General features: G+C 34.9%; 1 protein-coding gene across 1 annotated transcript in view; it reads right to left on the reverse strand.

Annotated features, from left to right (window-relative positions):
* LOC143222692 (lysosomal alpha-glucosidase-like) overlaps positions 1-18,753 on the reverse strand; it is a 52,011-nt gene that overhangs the window by 12,826 nt on the left and 20,432 nt on the right. Inside the window, exons 7-12 of the mRNA XM_076449538.1 lie at positions 18,006-18,116; positions 15,574-15,690; positions 14,876-15,075; positions 7,944-8,080; positions 969-1,120; positions 165-313 (exon numbers count right to left, since the gene is read on the reverse strand). Of these exons, the coding sequence (XP_076305653.1) occupies positions 165-313; positions 969-1,120; positions 7,944-8,080; positions 14,876-15,075; positions 15,574-15,690; positions 18,006-18,116 (866 nt within the window). The remainder of the gene's footprint in view (positions 1-164; positions 314-968; positions 1,121-7,943; positions 8,081-14,875; positions 15,076-15,573; positions 15,691-18,005; positions 18,117-18,753) is intronic.

Here is an 18,753-nt window from a genome sequence, read left to right on the forward strand (position 1 = left end):
TTGATACCTGCAATCATTACTACTTGTGGTCATAACAAAATATTCAACATTTCTTGTTCTTGCAAAAGGTTACAATGCTGTTCTATTTTTAGTTCTAAGTAATTAATTCAATATTTTGTTCTATTTCTATGACGCTAAGTAATAATATTATTGTAAACACAAACTCAAAGAAAAGAGGCCGAACAACGGTCTCAGCAGCAGTGTGGCTTCTAAAGAAGAGAGTGTAGAGAAATGGTAAAAGATAATAACGCGTTGTAAGGGCATTTCGAGCTGCTGTCACAACTAGAGGTCCTAATGCTACTGGGTCTTGCTCCTGAAAAAGAGAGAGATAAAATCTTGACAATACTATATAATGAACACAATCTGTTATTAATGTTACTATTAATAGCACACTTAACTACATCTTAATTGTTTTATAGTGACTGTTCAAAGTATTTTGCTTTACAAAGTCAGATAAAAAAATTAAACAATAATTCAATACATAAAATATGTATTATACAGAATAGAAATGTATTCGAAAATTTATTTTATTTTCCTACTTTTGAAAAAAAAAATCTTAAGTGATAATTGTACAGTTCTCAATGCAACACAATGCAATTTTTGGCTTAACACAAAACCAAGTGATTCATTAAGGGAATGAACAAATCACTACCGTTGCTATGAAATAAACATTCAAAACACTAGTGGTTCATCAAGGGCTTTAACAACTTATCACTACTGTAGTTATAACATTCAAAACACTAGTGGTTAATCAAGGGCATTAACAAATTATCACTACAGTAATTACGACAAGATATTAAAAACAGAACTGATTCATGAATAACATTAACTAGTTATCACTACAGTGGTTATGAAACATTTAAAGCAATACTGGTTCAAGAAAATAGGGCAATAAATGATGTTTCAGTTGTATAAATACAGCCTATACATAATTGTTTCATAACATACATTAACTGTAAACAACTCACTATCTGGCCATCACTGTTGTGGTTACGTGAGAAAGGATAAAAAGCTCCAAGAGCTGACCATCTGGCACAGAGTTCCTCAGTTGTGTTTCCATTAAATCCACAGATGTCACTTCCCATCATTGGAATACCAAACATGTTGAAATTCAGGATAGCTGTTCAAGAGAAAAGCTTGGTAATAAAATACATACTTTCTAGATGAAGTTTTTATTCCTTAAGTTTTTCACTATAAGATATTAAAAAATTAATGTACCTAACTTTTTTAAACGTTGCATTTGCTCAACTTCAATCAGTTAAAAGGCACAAGTAATATAACAGTGTAGGTCCTCATTCAAACCTCACATGCTGGATATCAACATCTTCATGAGGGTAGGATGAGGACCTATACCATCTTTACCTAAAGTCCTAGAGTCCAGAGGAAACCTATCAGAAAACTCCAAGAACTCACATGGTGGCCTTGTGCAAGGAACATGGAAATAAGCCATTCAAAATTCAAAGGAAGTCAATCACATGCATTCAACCCCCAAAACTAGGAGCAAGCCTAAAACAACCTAGGTTGTCAACAACCTCATTATGAGAGATCCCAGGGCAAAAGCAGAAACATGCCATAAAACCTTCTGTGACCCACTAGACAGAACAGTAATCAAGAGGGGAATATGGACAACCTCAAAACTGTATGAGAACTTGTATGATTGGATAACTCAATCTCCAAAACCTCACTGGCTGGGTACAAACATCCAAAAGAAGGTAGGAGGAGAGCAACAAATCAGAGTGATAATCTGCATTTGAGTATGTCAACTTTGGGAAAATCTTATAACTCCCTCTACACCAGCAGAACACCACTGCCCTACTCTGAACTGATGGTTATAACCATCTATGTGAAACCCATAAAGCTGATTGCTTTCACTGTCAACCATCCAGCTTAGAACTAACTGGTAAGTGGTAAGGACTCGCATACACTACTGGAAGAAAAGGTGGAACAAGAGTATTAGAGAGTCCAGAAGGATTGCAACACCCAAGGCAATGCAATGGGTGATAAAAAAAACAGATTTTTAAAACAGACCACACAGATTTGTTCAAGCTAGGTATAGCAAATATGAGCAAGCAATTTCCTACTGCTTTACCCATGCAATCCATGAATGTTGTGATCTGAGATGGGCCATATTATGATGCAAGTAGCATGAGAAAATTACATTCAAGTGATCTTGTGAAACACCTCATCTCAAGGGTTAGCTTACACAGCCACAGAAATATAGGAATCAACTTGACCTATAGTGCAGATTTGATAGAAAGATGTCTGCAAATGGTTACGGCTATATATGTGGAACCCATTCAAAGTACAGGCAAAATACTTTGTCAGGCACCACTTGCCCCAGAGTGAGATGCAAAGTGAAGATGAAGCAGGGGCCCCTCAAAAAGAAGAGAGCATTAAGACTTACCTTGTGTCACCGCCATGCTGAAGTCAGGAGAATAGCCACAGGTGGTAGGCAATACCACAAAAAACATAAACAGCAATGTGGTGTAGGTAGTGGGAGATGAACATATGTAAAGTCCTCCACATACCCTATAGTAGAATCTCCTCCAACAGACAATGAAGATGAGAAGCAAGGGAGAAAGAAAGACAATGTAGTTGATGTGAAGAAATGTAAAAAAGATCATGCCAAGAAGGAGACAAGGAGGAGTGATCCATCTGGGTCAAACATTTAACCGAATTGGTTAGGGTAAATGGGGAAATATCACAAGAAGAAGGATGTAAAGGGAGAAACAGGTGGGAACAAGGACCTCAGAAGGAAGCTGTGTGAGCAAGATAACAATGAAGGGCACACACAGGATAGAGGAGACCATCCAGATAAGGAAGAAAGCAGAAATGAGAACTTTAACATCAGGAGCCACTGATGCTGTAGGAAGGAAAGCACTATTCAGAAAATGAGTGATACAAGGACCTTGTAATTTTGAAGGTAAAATTATCCAACCTACAATAACTGCAAGCCAGGAGGAACAAATATAAGAGGAATATGACTAGGTTGATGGAACAAGTTGAAAATAAAGAAGAGAAACCATTTGCAGTTGGAAGAACTATGGGAACCAAGGTTTAGCAAACCAGGAAGGAGCAACCAGAAGGACTGTGCATGGAGGAACATGGATGAAGGAAACCACTTAGAGAATTAAATGGATGGGAGAGTAAACATAAAAGAACAGATGAAATCAATCCTGGCTGAAGATATCAACAGCCAAGGCTTGAGAATGCTTGCTGGGGACAAAAATCAAAGTAATTTGGAGTGAAGGCAGTAGCAAAGGCAACAATAAGAGCAGGATGAAGAGACCACACAGTGGGATTAAAGAGATCCAGAGGGGAAAGATGATTAACCAAGAGAGTGAAAGCACCAATGACATGATACACCATCAAAAGAATTCAATGCACATGTGGTTTCAATGAGGAAGACCTACGGTGCTAAAATACAGGGACTGGGGTTTGGTGTCCCCTGGGTGATCAACAAAAGCCACCCAGTAGAAATGTCATAATGGATCATAACATGTTTGCAAGAAAAAACAAATGATCCAAAGCCTCGTGAATGGAGTTTGAGAACAGTGATATGAAGAGCATTTCTTCCACTGTCCAATGACCTGAAACTCTTCAGTGATTGACCTATGCAACAAAGCTCTGAAAAGCATCTGTAAACAGATGTAACTCAAGTTGCGGAGAAGAACGTGGCACTCCCACTGACACATGGATATTGTCAAACACTAACAAAAATTGATAATCGAAGAGATGAAGAAGATAAATAGGAACATTTAAGGGATCTCTTGCAAGGTTCTACTAAACACAAAAGGCCCACTGAAACAAAAGCATATGAGCCCAGTCAAGGGGTATGACAGATGTCATAAGCAACCACCACTTCAAAAACTATAGAACAATGCTAATAGGAATTAAAGAAGCAGACAGGGCAGTACAGTCCAACTCAGATGGGTGTTGAAGAAAACACCCAAACATATGAAATATCATGGAGGATGAAGGAAGGATCCCTCCTATGTGACCAACTATTCCACTTCCTTGATAAGGGAGCTGAGAAGTAAGACTAGTCAAGCCCCAGTTGGAAATGGCAAGAAGAAGCCAGTTATCTGCATATATGTGGAAGTGCAGCCCCCAGGCACAAATATGTTGAACAAAGGGACAAACCACTTGACAAAAATCACATGGTGTGGAAGCAAGACTGATGGACAGGGCCCTGAAAAATATACCATTCAATGATGAGCAAACAGGTAAAAGTAGAGCCTGTGGTGAGAAGGTACAACAACCTGTTGAGGTAGGAAGTTAAGGACTGCTTTGGATAGACCCTGGCGTGACGAGGAATCCAAAGCAGGATGAAGGAAATGCCATGTATAACTGCAAAAAACAGCAAAACCAGTACTGCAGAAAAGCCAAATGCCCTCAAAAAAAGTTGAAATTAAATGAATTTGAAACAAGTTAATCGGAATGAAGTCCCAATTAACCTCTTCTAGGGTAATAACTGTTTTAAAGAAACACTTCCACACTTGAACACTAACAAACTAGAACTGATAGTTCAGTGGTGGTGCTCTCTTATTGGTGGATGAGGTGGTCCATAGTGATTTACATGACAAATGTGTTGAAACTCTAGATTCCAACAGAGGGAGGGTTGAAGGCTTATGGCATGCATTTGAAAGCTTCATAAATACAGGGCAGCACAAAATGAGAAAAACTAATTTTGTGAAAAGAGGGAGAATACTGTATCAAAATTTCAATGTTTTACATTCAGTTTACTTCTCACACACAGGTTTGAAATGGAATCTTTAAAAAGGGGTCAGGATAACTTTTAACATTCAAAATTATTGGTCTGTCAAACAACCCTTTTGATTACATAGTATGAAGTTTTTAAATAACTTCCAAATTTATAGAGCTGACAAAGTGAAAACCTGTTTGTATATTACATTTTGTTTTCAAAAATTGTGGCTGCTTTATTAGGATGTACTATTCATGAGCAATTAACCTCAGCAGCTTAAACAAATTAATGGATTTCTCAGAAAAAATACTGCTTGTTTCAACAAGTACTTGCAAAAATATGTATTTTATATTTTCACATTCAGAAGTTTATTACTTCCTAAAAAAATGCAAGTGGTAAATTAATTAATGTGATATTCTAAATAGAGGCAAAAATCAGACATTTTTATAGCATATTAGGTGGTATGGTGATATGCTTGTGCATAAAATATAAAAAAATATTTGAACTTTTATATTTTGAAACTTTAATCTATAGATTAAAGGGCCTGCATCAGTTATTACAACATCCAAAAACTTTTCCAAATTTTTTGTTGTTTTTTTCATAAGTATAAAGCTATGTAATGGGCTATATATATACAGTTATGACAGAAAGTGTTCGTATCCCTGTGTCATGAGTAGTTTTTCCTCATAACTTAAAAAGTATCACGATTAAGATGATGAAAGTACAGTATATTATAAATATTATACTAACACAAATCTACATAAATTTTTATGTAAATTGAATGACAAATAAACTGTTTATAAACAAATAACCAAACATAGGAGGGACAGAAAGTGTTCATGCATCTACTTTAATGGTCAGTTGTGTAGCCTTTCAGGTGAATTACTTGGCACATAGCCCTTCGTGATCATTTAACAGTACTCAACTGGTATTTTCTTTCATTCTTCTTTACAGAAGGCCTCCAACTCTTGCAAGTTTTTCAGATGACACTGATGAGTCTTCAAACTCATGCCAAACGATTTCAATTGGGTTTAGATCGGGTGACTGTGACGACCACTCCAGAACGCTTATATGGTTCCTCTGCAACCAGGATTGCATATATTTCAATGTGTGCTTAGGGTCATTGTCGTGCTGGAAGATCCAACGACGCCCAAGCTGCAAGTTCCAAGCATCATTCTTGATATAAGTGCCTAATATATCAATGTACTTTTCTTTTTTCATGATTCCATTGGCACAGTGAAGGCTGCCTACACCAGAAGAGCTGAAGGAACCCCATAGCATGATCAAGCCACCTCAATGTTTAACTCCAGGGATGGTGTTCTTTGTAAGATTTCGTTCCCCCTTCTTACGGAAAATATAGCGAACATCATTGTGGCCGAAAAGCTATATTTTAGTCTCGTGTGACCAAAGAATACTCTTCCAATAGGTAAAGGGTTTATCTACATGCTTTCTTGCATACCTCAGTCATGCTTCTAAATAAACAGGTTTTAAATATGGAGTTCTACGAGGATGGCATGCTTTAAACCTAGAAGAGCGTAACATGTTCGTAACTGTAGAGGTGCTTACTTCAACCCCAGTTTCCCTTATCAGTTTCTCTATGTCATTATGTGTTAAACGAGGGTTCCTACTAACTTCTCTGAGAACCTCCCTCTTGGTTCGCTCTGGAATTTTGGTGGGGCGTCTGAAACGAGGGAGGTTAGCAGTTGATCCTGTTAGCTTAAACTTAATAATTATGCTTTGAACAGTAGATTTAGGCACATTAAGCTGTGTAGCAATACTGGAAAGAGACACACAAGACTTGTGTTTTACAATAATTCTGTTTTTTAAATCACTGGACAGTCGTTTCCTGTTCGCCATGATGATCAAACAGATAATGATGGAGACGGCGCTAAATTGCTGGAAGTACATTTTTTGCTGGCTAAATTCCAATAATTATAAACCAAGTGTCTAGTTCTGGAATGGTATAATGTAGTTTATTCGCCAAATAAAACAAAATGCTTATGGGAATATCAGTTTTTTCACACATTCTGAACTGTACAAACACTTTCTGCTCCTCCTGTTTTTGGTTATTTGTTTATAAACAGTTTATTTGTCATTTAATTTGCATAAAATTTCATGTAGATATGTGTTAATATAATATTTATAATATATTATACTTCTATTAGCCTACTCATAATACTTTTTAAGTTATGAGCAAAAAACCACTCAGGACACAGGGGTACGAACACTTTCTGTCATAACTGTACATACATGCATATGTATATACTCTCATCACCACATTATAAACCCTCAGACTTCCTACTGAGCCACTGAGGCAACTGAGCAAGAACCCTGAAATTATTATTCTTTGAATATGGTATATAGATTACATAAAATTAAGTTTATTATTTCTTTTTATATTATTGATTTAAATAAGTTACTTGTTAGATATATTCCACTGCATAAATATTTCTTTTCCCATACTACTGTACAAAAGTAAGCAAAAAATACTAGAGGTTGCATGCAAACTTGTATAAATTAAAAATGATTTCCCTATGTAACAAGAATCTAAATATATCATGTATTAAGTCCAAAACATCTCAACTAACTAAATTTTAAAAATTCAAAGAAGTATTTAACTACAACAAACTTACCAGGATCAATTTAAATTTAATGCATGCTCAAATTTGAAGTGGTGATCTTATTTTTTTTATTATAAACTTATGATTCTTCCAGAACTAAGTTTTAGAAAGATCCAAGGAACAACCTTTGTCAAATCTGTAGATTCAAAAGCCAAATAATTTAAAATTCTAATGAATCAGACATATGAAACTCATATTTGTCTACATACTATGAAACAATTGCAGGTTTTCTAATCCTTTACTTACTTTTTGTCACAAAATATTGTGTATCAGCAACTATTAAAACATTTCTCTATACTAACAATATAAATTTTAAACTTACAAATTAAAATTATCTTTATTTCATTCAAAATATCATCAGGATTATTAGCCCCTACTACTTGTAAGACAGAGTAAATTTTGGCAACAAGAAAAATACAGATTGTGTTTCTACAATGGAAACTAAAATATAATTATTTTTACAAGTTAGAGTAAGCAAACTCAAATGAAACTATTAACTCGTACATTAATACAGGTAGCAAACCGAATTACTTGTTTATTTTTACTTCATTATTGGCCCAGTACCATGCACAGACATTATTTATGTATTTGAGAATCAAATATATTTTTGTACTTACAAGGTATACTCCATCTCATATGATCCCAAGATGAAAAAACATCCCCATCCCAGTGACCTCCAAAATAGCCGTGACCAGGAAATGTGGATCTTGAGATGATGAATGGTCTCTTTTGCCCACGAGTTCTAACTAATGCACTAAAAAGAAATGATGTTAAAAAAAGAATCAGTTTAAATGGAATCTGGCTTTACAAAATTGTTGCTAGATAGTTCACATTTTCTTAATAGTTCATTTTGTCTACTTAATTTAACTATCACATCAACATGTCAAAATACATATCTAAATGAACACAGTATTATGTGCTGGTTGGTTGGTTTGGTGTTTTATGGCACAAAGCAACTAAGCTATCTGCACTAAACATCCAGTAAAAAGTCAAAATTAAAGTAAAATTAGTAAAATTCATAAAAGGAAATTAAGGTAAAACAAAATAAAAAAAACAAATAGCATTAAAACCAATTTTTACATCTAGTCTGCAGTGGTAAAAAAAACAAACTACAGTAATACATGTTGCAAAGGACTTCTGTAGCATAATTGAAATTATCATAACTTGCTAGGAAGACTAACAAGTAACTTCAAAAATTACTGTTAGTCACCTGAAGTTGGCTTTTCCAGTCCTGGTTCCGAGTTATTTGACATTATGGCTATTTTCAGAAAGTAATAAAAGTTTTAAAAGACTTGTTGAAAAATTTTAATCATAACTTGCCAGAATGACTAATGGGTAGTTCAAACAGCAGTGTTAGTCACCTAAGTTGGCCTTTACAGTTCTGGTTGAGTTATTTGACATTATGGCCATTTTCTAATTTCAAATTAAACTAGATGTACTTTGATTCTTAAAAGGAAATCACATTAAAAAAAGGTCTAATGTATAAATTAAAAAATTTAAATAGCATTAAAAAGATTAATGATCTTCAATAAAACTAAAAACATTTCTAAGGTGGACAGTGTCACCATCACCAATAACACTGTCTAATGATATGGATAAACCTTGGGACAGAATATGTTATAAATGGTGCCATCATTGAGGGTTATAATGACGGCAAGACAGTAAAATGTGGCTTATTGTAACCTGAGTATTACACAGACAACACACTGGTGCATCAGTCCCAGATAAAAGAATACGATGAGTTAAAAAACTGTGACCAATGTGTAGTCTAGTTAGAACAACTTCCTCTTTCCAATCCTTACAGAAGCAAGACAACCAAAGTTCAATAGAAGGCTTTATTTGGAAAAGCTTGTTTTCACGTTGCTCACTCCAAGTCAACTGCCAACTGGCACGGAGCCAAGTCTTGAATACAGGGCCATAGTCCATGTATGGAACAGGCGCAGCAGTGAAAGTACCAGAGCAGATAGATTTAGCTGCGGTGTTAGCAAGTTCATTCCCATGAATACCAAAGTTACCTGGTATCCAGAAAAACTTAATATAAGTAGATTTTAAAGAAAAATGGGCCAGTTTGTTTTGAATATTGGCAAGAACAGTGTGTGAACTAATGTGAAGTGATTCCAGGACCAGTAGAGAACTAAGCTAGTCAGTATAAATAGTGCAATTTGAGTATTGCTTAACTTCTATGTGATCCATTGTAAGAGAAATGGCATACAGTTCAGCAGTGAACACAGAAGCTGTAGAGGGGATTCTTCATGCAACCACCGAACCACAACAAACCATGGAAGAGCCCACACAGTCACCTGATTTTGAACCATCTGTATAAACAGGAATAGAAGGATGGTTCAAAAGAAGTTCAGCAAATAACAGACAGTATTTTCAATCAGGAGTGTCTGATTTTCTTAGATGACTTAAAGATAGGTCACATTTGGGTATTGGTAAGATGCCATGGTGGGATGGGCTGACCAGTGGATACAGAAATGTTATCAAAGGACAGACACAATTCATCCAACTGCGCCTGGATATGAAGGCCAAAAGAAGCAATGGCAGATTGTCTGTTCTGAAAAGTATGGCCCACCGAAGAAGAAAAACACAACCGCAGTAAAGACAGTTGTAAACGGTGGAGGTGCAAAGGTTCATGAGACTCCATTTATAAGCTCTGAACTGAGGAAGTGTGGAAAGCCTCAGTGCAGAGCCGAAGTCTCTGATGATGAATGGGGTCCAGCAACTTTAAGGCTGAAGTCAGGTCAAAGCCATAGACCAGTTTCAATTGAATAAGAGCACGATATATATTTAGCTTAGAACACTGATTCGCTCCCCAAGTGGTGGAAGAGAGGACACTGAGGATGTTCAGTGCTCTTGTACATTTGGCCCGTAGCTGCTTGATGTTAGTATAAAGGTCAACTTACGGTCAAAGATAAGTCCCTAGAACTTTGTCTCATGGACCACAGCAGCCCAACTTCACCAATACGGAGTTCAGGATCGGGTGAATACCTCGTTGGCAGCAAAAGTACATGCAAATGGTTTTAGAGAGAGAGAAGTTAAAGCCGTTTACTGTGGTCCACTTCAGTAAACAATCGAGGACAGTCTGTAGTTGCCACTCAATATACCTCATGTTTGCCCACTGACACAAGATGTGAAAGTCTTTGACACAGAGCCCATTTGCAACAGTAAAAGGGAGTTGTTCAGTGATGGCATTAATCTTTATACTGAAAAGTGTGAAACTCAAAACACAGCATTGAGGGACTCCAAGTACTTATAGAAAAAAATGGGATAGTGTCGAACCCACATGAACTTGGAACTGCCTGTCCATTATAAAAGTTTAAATAAAAATGGGCAAATGGCCACAAAACCCATATATATGGATGTCTTGCAAAATGAAATACTTCCATGTTGTATCATAAGCCTTCTCAATATCAAAGAATATTGGTACAAGATGTTGTTGTTTGAGAAAAGCTACTCTGATTGATGTTTCAAGTCAAATCAAATGGTCCATGGTAGACAGCCCTTGTCAGAACTCACACTGGGTGGGCAAGAGAAGGTTGTTTGGTGCAAAGAACCAAACAACATGAGCATTAACTATCCTCTTTTAGGACTTACAGAGACAGCTCATCAAAGCAATTAGATGGTAGTTTGAAGGAATCTCAAGATTCTTCCCACGCTTAGAGAAAGGTAGGACAATAGTTTGGTGCCAGGCATTGAGAAAAACATTCTCCTGCCAGATCCAGTTAAAAACAATCAGAAGAATAGCAAAAGAAGCAGGAGATAGATGGCACAGCATTTCATAGTGTACATCATCAGATCTGACCAATGCCAGACCAATGAAGGGCCAGTTTAAGTTCCACCAGTGTAAAGGGACGATTATAGTCATAAAGACAATCAGCTCGAGTGGAAAGAGGTGATCGCTCTGCCAGAGTCCTAATGGCTAAGGTGGAGGAAAAAGCAAAAGTGCTAGATACCTGGCAAAAGTTTTCACCCAGAGTATTGGTGATGCTTTGGGTATCAGCTACTTCCTGGCCATCAGAGAGGAAGATCAAGAGGGGGACAGAATTATACTGCCCAGCGACCTTTTTAATCTTGTCTCATATGCTTTGGAACTGGTAATAGAAAATATGCTGGTTGTGAACTTAATCCAAGATTCCTTCTGGCTTTGATGTCTTACCTACCGAACATGTTCACAGGTCTGCTGGAAAGTGATGCAATGCAAGAGTGTGGGATACCTACAAAAAGTATCCAAGGCCCATTTTAGAGCTATCTATGCCATGTGACAGACAGGATTCCACCACCGATGAGGATATCGTGGAAAACATGTCAAGGTTTTAGGAATACATTGAGCAGCTGCCTGTGTAATACAGTCACTTACTGGTGCCACACAGTTGTCTATTGATGGTAGGATCAAGTTCTGTGAGAGCAGTGAAAATAGGCCAGTTTGCTTGATCCAGCTTCCACTGGGGCATGCGGGTCAGGTGGTATTGACCATGGCTAGTCTCTCTCAAAATTATAGGAAAATGATCCCTGCCTTCTGGATTATTATCAACCCTCCATAAAAAGTGGGAAAATAGTGAAGAGAGAGCAAACTGAGAGATCAATAGCAGTAAAAGACTGACTCAATGCATGAAAATAAGTATAAGAACTGCTACTGAAAAGAGAAAGGTTGTGATCAGAGAGCATATGCTCAATGAAGTGACCCCTCCCATTATACTGGCACTTCTCCAGAGGGGATGATGTCCATTAAAGCCCATCAGGAGTAAAGAGGGACATGGCAACTGTTCAATGACAGCATCTAGGTCTGATTGATCATAGGTTTCTCCAGGCGACAGGTAAAGAGAACAAACAGTGATGGTACGACCCAAGGAAACATAGATGGCTACAGCCTAAAAGGGTGTGTCAAGTGGTAAAGACAGGGTGGGCACATGTACAAGTACTACAGTGCAAGACAAGGATACTGCAGCAATGCCAGGGTTTTGTGAGTACTATACCCAAACACCAGCATCAGATAGAATGTCACAGCACCTGTTAAGAACATCCAACACTGGTACTTGGTTGACCCTAGCCCAAGTGGACCAGCTGATTAACCCAAGGGGTCCACCCTAAGGCTGCCCATCTACAGGAATTCAAGGCCAAAGTGCTGTGTTAGGGTTGGACCCCTCAACCACAAGGATCCTCTTCTCCCTTTCATGGGTGGATGTTTAGATCCCAAAGGAGGTAAACTGAAAGAACAGAACCTTCCCTGGGAGGTCCCCTCACCACATACAGGAATCCACACTGAGGGGCATTATGTACTGATATACTGTCATGTCCAACACCAGCACACCATAAACAGAAGCACAGCCTTTAACACTAGCTTCAACTGATAACTTACAGCTTGTGTTTTGAAATTATTTGCTGTTCTTTGTTGCACCTATATAGTTACTGTCGGTGTATGACAGTTTCAAACATTCCACATTTATTTTATTTCAATACTTTGATTTTATTTTAGCAAGTTGAGAGAAATATGTTGTATGAAATGGAATTAACTATTTTACTGCTTTCAATGACTGTTGAGGATAATCATCTGTCACATGTAATTAAAAGTCTGTCAAGTTAGTTTGGCCAAAAATGATTTTATTGAAGTGTCACATGAGAGATCAGTAGGCTATTTCTTCAACTGCAGTTAAATTTTCAAGAAATAAAATGCCCACATTTCAGGAGGTTGAAAGTAGATTCTAAAATATATTTTCAAATTATACAACTGCTGAACAATAATGTTTTACACCTCAGAAAGTTTTCCAGTTTCTTCAAGAAAAACACTGAGTGTTGGTAATGACTCATAATTATCATTTTGAAAAAAATGGGCCCACAAATCAAACTTTTCTCATTATAGCTTCTGTTTTTCTCTTTAACTTCAAACATAGTTATGTCTACCCCTCGATGTTTATTTTACTTTAGTCCATTCAAATGAGTAAATATGTCAGATAAATAGGTCACAACAGTCAGCCAAGAAAATTCATTGAATGGTTTGCTCTAGTAAAACTATCCCACTCAAAAATAAGTGTATTCCATCATGCAGTTAAAACACGACTGACTATTCAATTTTAGTTGTTGCTAAAAAGGGTGTCCAGACTGTCAAATATTGTCTCAGATGTAGCACTGGTTGGCAAAAGTGGCAAAATAAGAGACCTTCATAAAAAATTGTGCCAAATGAATGCAAGCAAATCAGTGTGATTAGCAACATCTGTAATTTCATCCAACTGCAGAGAATAATATTGGCTTTGGCATACTCTTATAATTAATCTACTTTTAACATTCTCTGCCATTTCCTCAATTCCATGTTTAACAGTGAAATCAAATTTAGGTCTTTTGCTGCTTTATTCCCATACATTTAACCTTACATTACTATGGCAGCTGGTATAATTAGTTCCTCTCTAATGGATCTTGGCTTACAGTCTTTGCTATATATAAAAAAAAAAAAAGAGCTACCTCATATGAAGCAAATGTGGATTTTTCATTATTGAAAACAGTTGCTATTTTTTCTAATATTTGTTTTATGTGCATTTCACATTACTTACTTTGAAAATATTCAACATATTTGTCAATTTACTCCTTATGTTTTATTTCAAGATACTTAAGAAACTTGGATGGTTTCATGCTTTTGTTAAATAATAGATCATAGTACAGTGAGGCATTTGAACAGTTTATAACATTTTGCAAGTAAACCCAAATGCTAAATATTCATCACAATATTTATGCCTTTTCTATTTTGATTCATGCTCCAAAGTTCAACATTCAAGCTTAATGCAATACAGCTACCATCTTCGGTCATCGTCAGGTCGAAACGTTGTTCGCTCCTCTATCTAAAATATTTTCTAAAACCAACCGAGCCGTTTTAACATATATATTTTTCTCTACAAGTGGGTTTTCTCGACATCACTGAATACAACTACCACTTATGTCACTAGGCCTGTCAGTATTCTTGGGGTTTGTTATTACACTAGATTTAAGCCACTGATTCATAATTTTATAGTTAACCTATAAAATGTCAAAAAATTCTTGAAACAAATAACTCACTGTTACTGACACCAGTAGTAACCATGTAATTTCATGTATTGCTGTGGACACTCTTAAGTATTACTGCAGACCCACACGGGGCCACAGACCACAGTGTGGGAAACCTTTGACCTACTAAATGTCTTTTCACCTTCATGTACAAGTAGTCTGTAATTAAAGTATAAAATTCATTAATTATTACTATCATGTAAAAAAACCTTTATATGGAAGTTACAGGTGTAATTATGCACTACAAGGTGATTCATAAAATATATCTAACAGACTTCTTAGGTAACTCCTAAACTGTAAAAAAATACATAAAAATTATACATCCAACAGAAAAGTCCTAGAAGGAGAAATTGTAATATGTTTGTATATAAAACACTACAGTTGCATTATAATATATGAAAACAGAAAAACAAAGATAATATACCCTTCAGCTCTTATTAATCTTACACAAAAGTCTAGAAAAATCTAGTTTTATCAAGAACATCTAAATGAAAAGAACAAACATACTTAAACTTACATATTTGTTGCTATAGTTTCAAAGAACCCATACAGATTATGAACATTATAATGCACAGAAAGATTGTGTTGTACAGTCATGCAAAAGGTCTTCGTATACAAAGGGTCACTTCCTGGTACATAGGGAGGGTGTTCTAATGGAGAATCTGAAGGACAACCATCCTTTTGTCCATTGTAAAAGTTTGAAGGTTCATTCATGTCCTATATAAAAACAACAGTTTACAAAACAAAATCAAAAACAATCAAAGTTTCAAAATGGCATTCTGTAATCATTTAGTTGCACATTAGAATATATTGTACATCTTCCAAAAAAGAACTTGACTTTGATACAGCCAAAACCATTTTAATAACAATAATCAAGTTCAAACTTTTACTTTTTTGATTGAATGCTTTAGTAGAATTGTCAATTTTTCATATGTTGAATACTTTTTAAATAAAAAAGCCACTTCATAGAAAAGCAAACTAAACTTTGCATTGTAAACACACAACAGTATAAGCTTAAATGAATACAGTTCTTTATAACTAAGTAAAAATACTAGCAAACAAAAATAAATTGGCATTTCTGAAACAATCAACAAAGAAAATCCACAATACTAAAATAACAATTTTGTCTCATAATACATAATGCAGGTGATAGAGATGCAAGAGAAATTACAGCTCTTAGAGCATTACATTCTCAGATTTCACATTTATACATACAATCCAGGCTCCATCAAAGTTGATTTTCTTATGGAAATTCTGTAACTGATCAGTCCAGTAATCTACAGTTCTGAGATTTGTGAAGTCTGGAAACACAGCTAACTTGTAATTCCATACCTACAGTTTAATATATATCATGTATAAGATACAAAACTTTTCAATTTACTCAATTTCTTTTATACTAGTGTTAACTTCTGTCCTGTAACAAATACCATCATGTTGTTATGTATTATATCTAAATGATCAAAAGCATTTATACATAATTCCAACACATTTCACACCTCTGCTTTTTAATTATATGAATTATTCAGGAATTGTTATAGTATACATAGAAAAACAAAAGATTAGGTTAAATAACATTCTAATAAATAAATTTTACACCAAAAAATGTGCTATCTTTATGTTACTCAATTTTTTTTTTTGTAGGTGGCATAAAAGTTACCACAGCACCACTTTGGACAAAAAAAGACATCTAGTGAATATTAAATAAACGTAAAAATAAATAGCAAATATAATGTTGAAGAAAAGAAATATATCAAACGGTTTGAGTTAATGTACAGGAGACTCAAGCAACCTATACAAAACATGAATCAAATCAAGATAAAGAAAATGGACAAAAAATAACATATCTGAATTAGTTGGTAGAAACAGAAAGAAAAAGCAGCTCAAGACAATGAAAGCTGTACGTTACATGTTAAAAGTTTTATTAAGAAAAAGTTCCCATGTAAGCAAAATATGCAACATTCCTTACACTACTGTACTTTTCTTGTAACATGAGTAAATAATTCACAGAATTGTGTGTTACATAAATAAATAATCTCATATAGGTAACCAACCATGAAGGTAAAATACTGATACAAAAGCTACAGTGCAGAAATCACATTTTGTTCTTAGCCAAAAATGAAAGTCTATGAATGTGTTTTAACTCTTACTATGGGGTTGGTCCCACGGACTGATCTCAATTATTTTGTGCTTGTTACATTTTTCATGTTATAACTTTTAATACAGTAAGCATTTCTTCACAAAATTTTGCAGATTATTTGTAAGCATTACAAGGCTTTCATAAATGAAATAGGATATTTTATTAAGTTTAATATTTTTAAGCAATGATTTGCTCATGCCTTTTTATTTTTGAATGTTGACCATCAACATGCAAAGCAGTTTTCATTTTGAGATTTAAAATATTTTTATGTATCAAAAAGTTTTCAAATTTCATATGTGAAATCTTTATAGCTTCCAGATAGTTTAAAATTTCATTTTAGAAAAAAGTTTATATTCTATCTGTTATTTTCACTATTGCACCTTTGTATGGGTTTGATTGATTTGACAAAACTCCTAATTACCATGAAGAAGAAAATTGATTGATTGATTTAGTGTTTTATGGCACAGAGTAGCTAGGCTATCTGCACCAAACGTCCGGTAAAAATGTAAAAATAAATTAAATGTAGTAAAATACAGAAAAGGAAATGAAGGTAAAACAAAACATCATTGAAAAACAGAAAAAGCATAAAAACAATGTTGACACCTAGTTTACAATAGAGATTTCACATGTGAAAATGCAAAACAAAATAATTTCTTTAACTTTTATATGTGCATTTTAAAATAACAAAAAGTTAATAAATTACTGTATCAGTACTGAAGAATTCCTTTATACTTTATCAGGTTTAGTAACTAAGCTGAATTTGGGTCCAAAAATTGTTTTTGAGCTCATTGATGTCTTACCTTACCATTCCAAATCTAACATGAAAAGAAAGTGCTTCCTGTGTATATACCTCACAGAGGCTCACAAAACCACGTGGGGACATTCAGCTTTTGAATGGTTATTCACATATCACAGACATAAGTATTTCCAAAAACGGAAACAAGTGAGTGGGGCCAAGTTGTTTGATTCAATACATGTAGCGATATCTCAACAAATAGATAAGACCAGAAGTATTTATTTTGTATTCTAGCCTGCCCATATCAGTAATTTGAGTTTCTAGTTTGTAAAAAAACTACAAAAATTGAATTTCGACATCACAAAACATTTAATTTGAACCAATGTTACATTCAATATACCACATGAAACACAAAAATTGATAATTATGATTTCTTTAGTATTTACTTTTAAATTAAAAAAATAAATATAAAATATTAAAATTTGAATTATAATCTACAATTTGATACCAAACTTACTGACATACTTCTATAAAATAGTAGTTCAATAAAAGTTTGAATTAAGTCCACAAAGGTAACGACATGGCCTTTGACCCATAACCATAGGAAAACAAGTCTTGTTAGGATTAATTCAATCGTAATATTTGGTAAACCAAAACTCTAAAAACGATTTAAAAAAAAATTGCTAAAAAGTTTTATTTATCTATATCCTTATTTTAGATGTCTGAAATTAAGAGTGTGATGTTAAACACTATATAATCAACTAAGATACCTACTTTTCCTTCAAATATTTGGCCAGTACTGTTCCTAACAAAAATATCCATCTGAAGACCTTGATCATATGGAGGGTAAGTTCCTGGCTCCTCTCCACTACTTATGCCTGGATCCTACAAATACATATATGAATATACATGTTAAGTGTCACTTGCTACAGCAGTCAGAGAGTCTGAAATAACTTTTCAACTAATGGTGTTTATAAAATATGAGTTGTAAGACAGCTGGATAAAATATTTGTTACATGATTTTAATACGAGAATCATTAATTGATTCAAAACTCCATTTTCTTCCAGAGAACAATATTTTGCTCAATGTGTGAGAATGAAAGTAAAAAAAAAAATACTTACAAAACCCTGAAACAGTAAAACAATAAAAGGTTTCAAGACATCATCCACAGTGATTACATCACACAAACAAGACATTATCCAGAGTGATTACATTATACAAACAAGAAAACTTATACAATGACCACATCATTCAAACAAAATGCTTCAACAGTGACTGCATCATACAAGCAAGAAAGCTTTACAGTGACTGTATCATATGAGCAAAACAGCTTCTATGGTGACCACAACATACAAACAAGACAGATTCTCCAATGAATGAACTATAAACAACTTAAATAAGACAACACCCATAGTGCCTGAATCATCATGTAAATAAGACAATTTTAAAATAGTAGTCATTCTCTCTCTCTACGCACACACACGCACACAAAGATGTATACGTACTCACTAATAAACATTT

This window comes from Tachypleus tridentatus, chromosome 8, assembly GCF_004210375.1.
Source record: "Tachypleus tridentatus isolate NWPU-2018 chromosome 8, ASM421037v1, whole genome shotgun sequence".
Classification (NCBI taxonomy): Eukaryota; Metazoa; Arthropoda; class Merostomata; order Xiphosura; family Limulidae; genus Tachypleus; species Tachypleus tridentatus.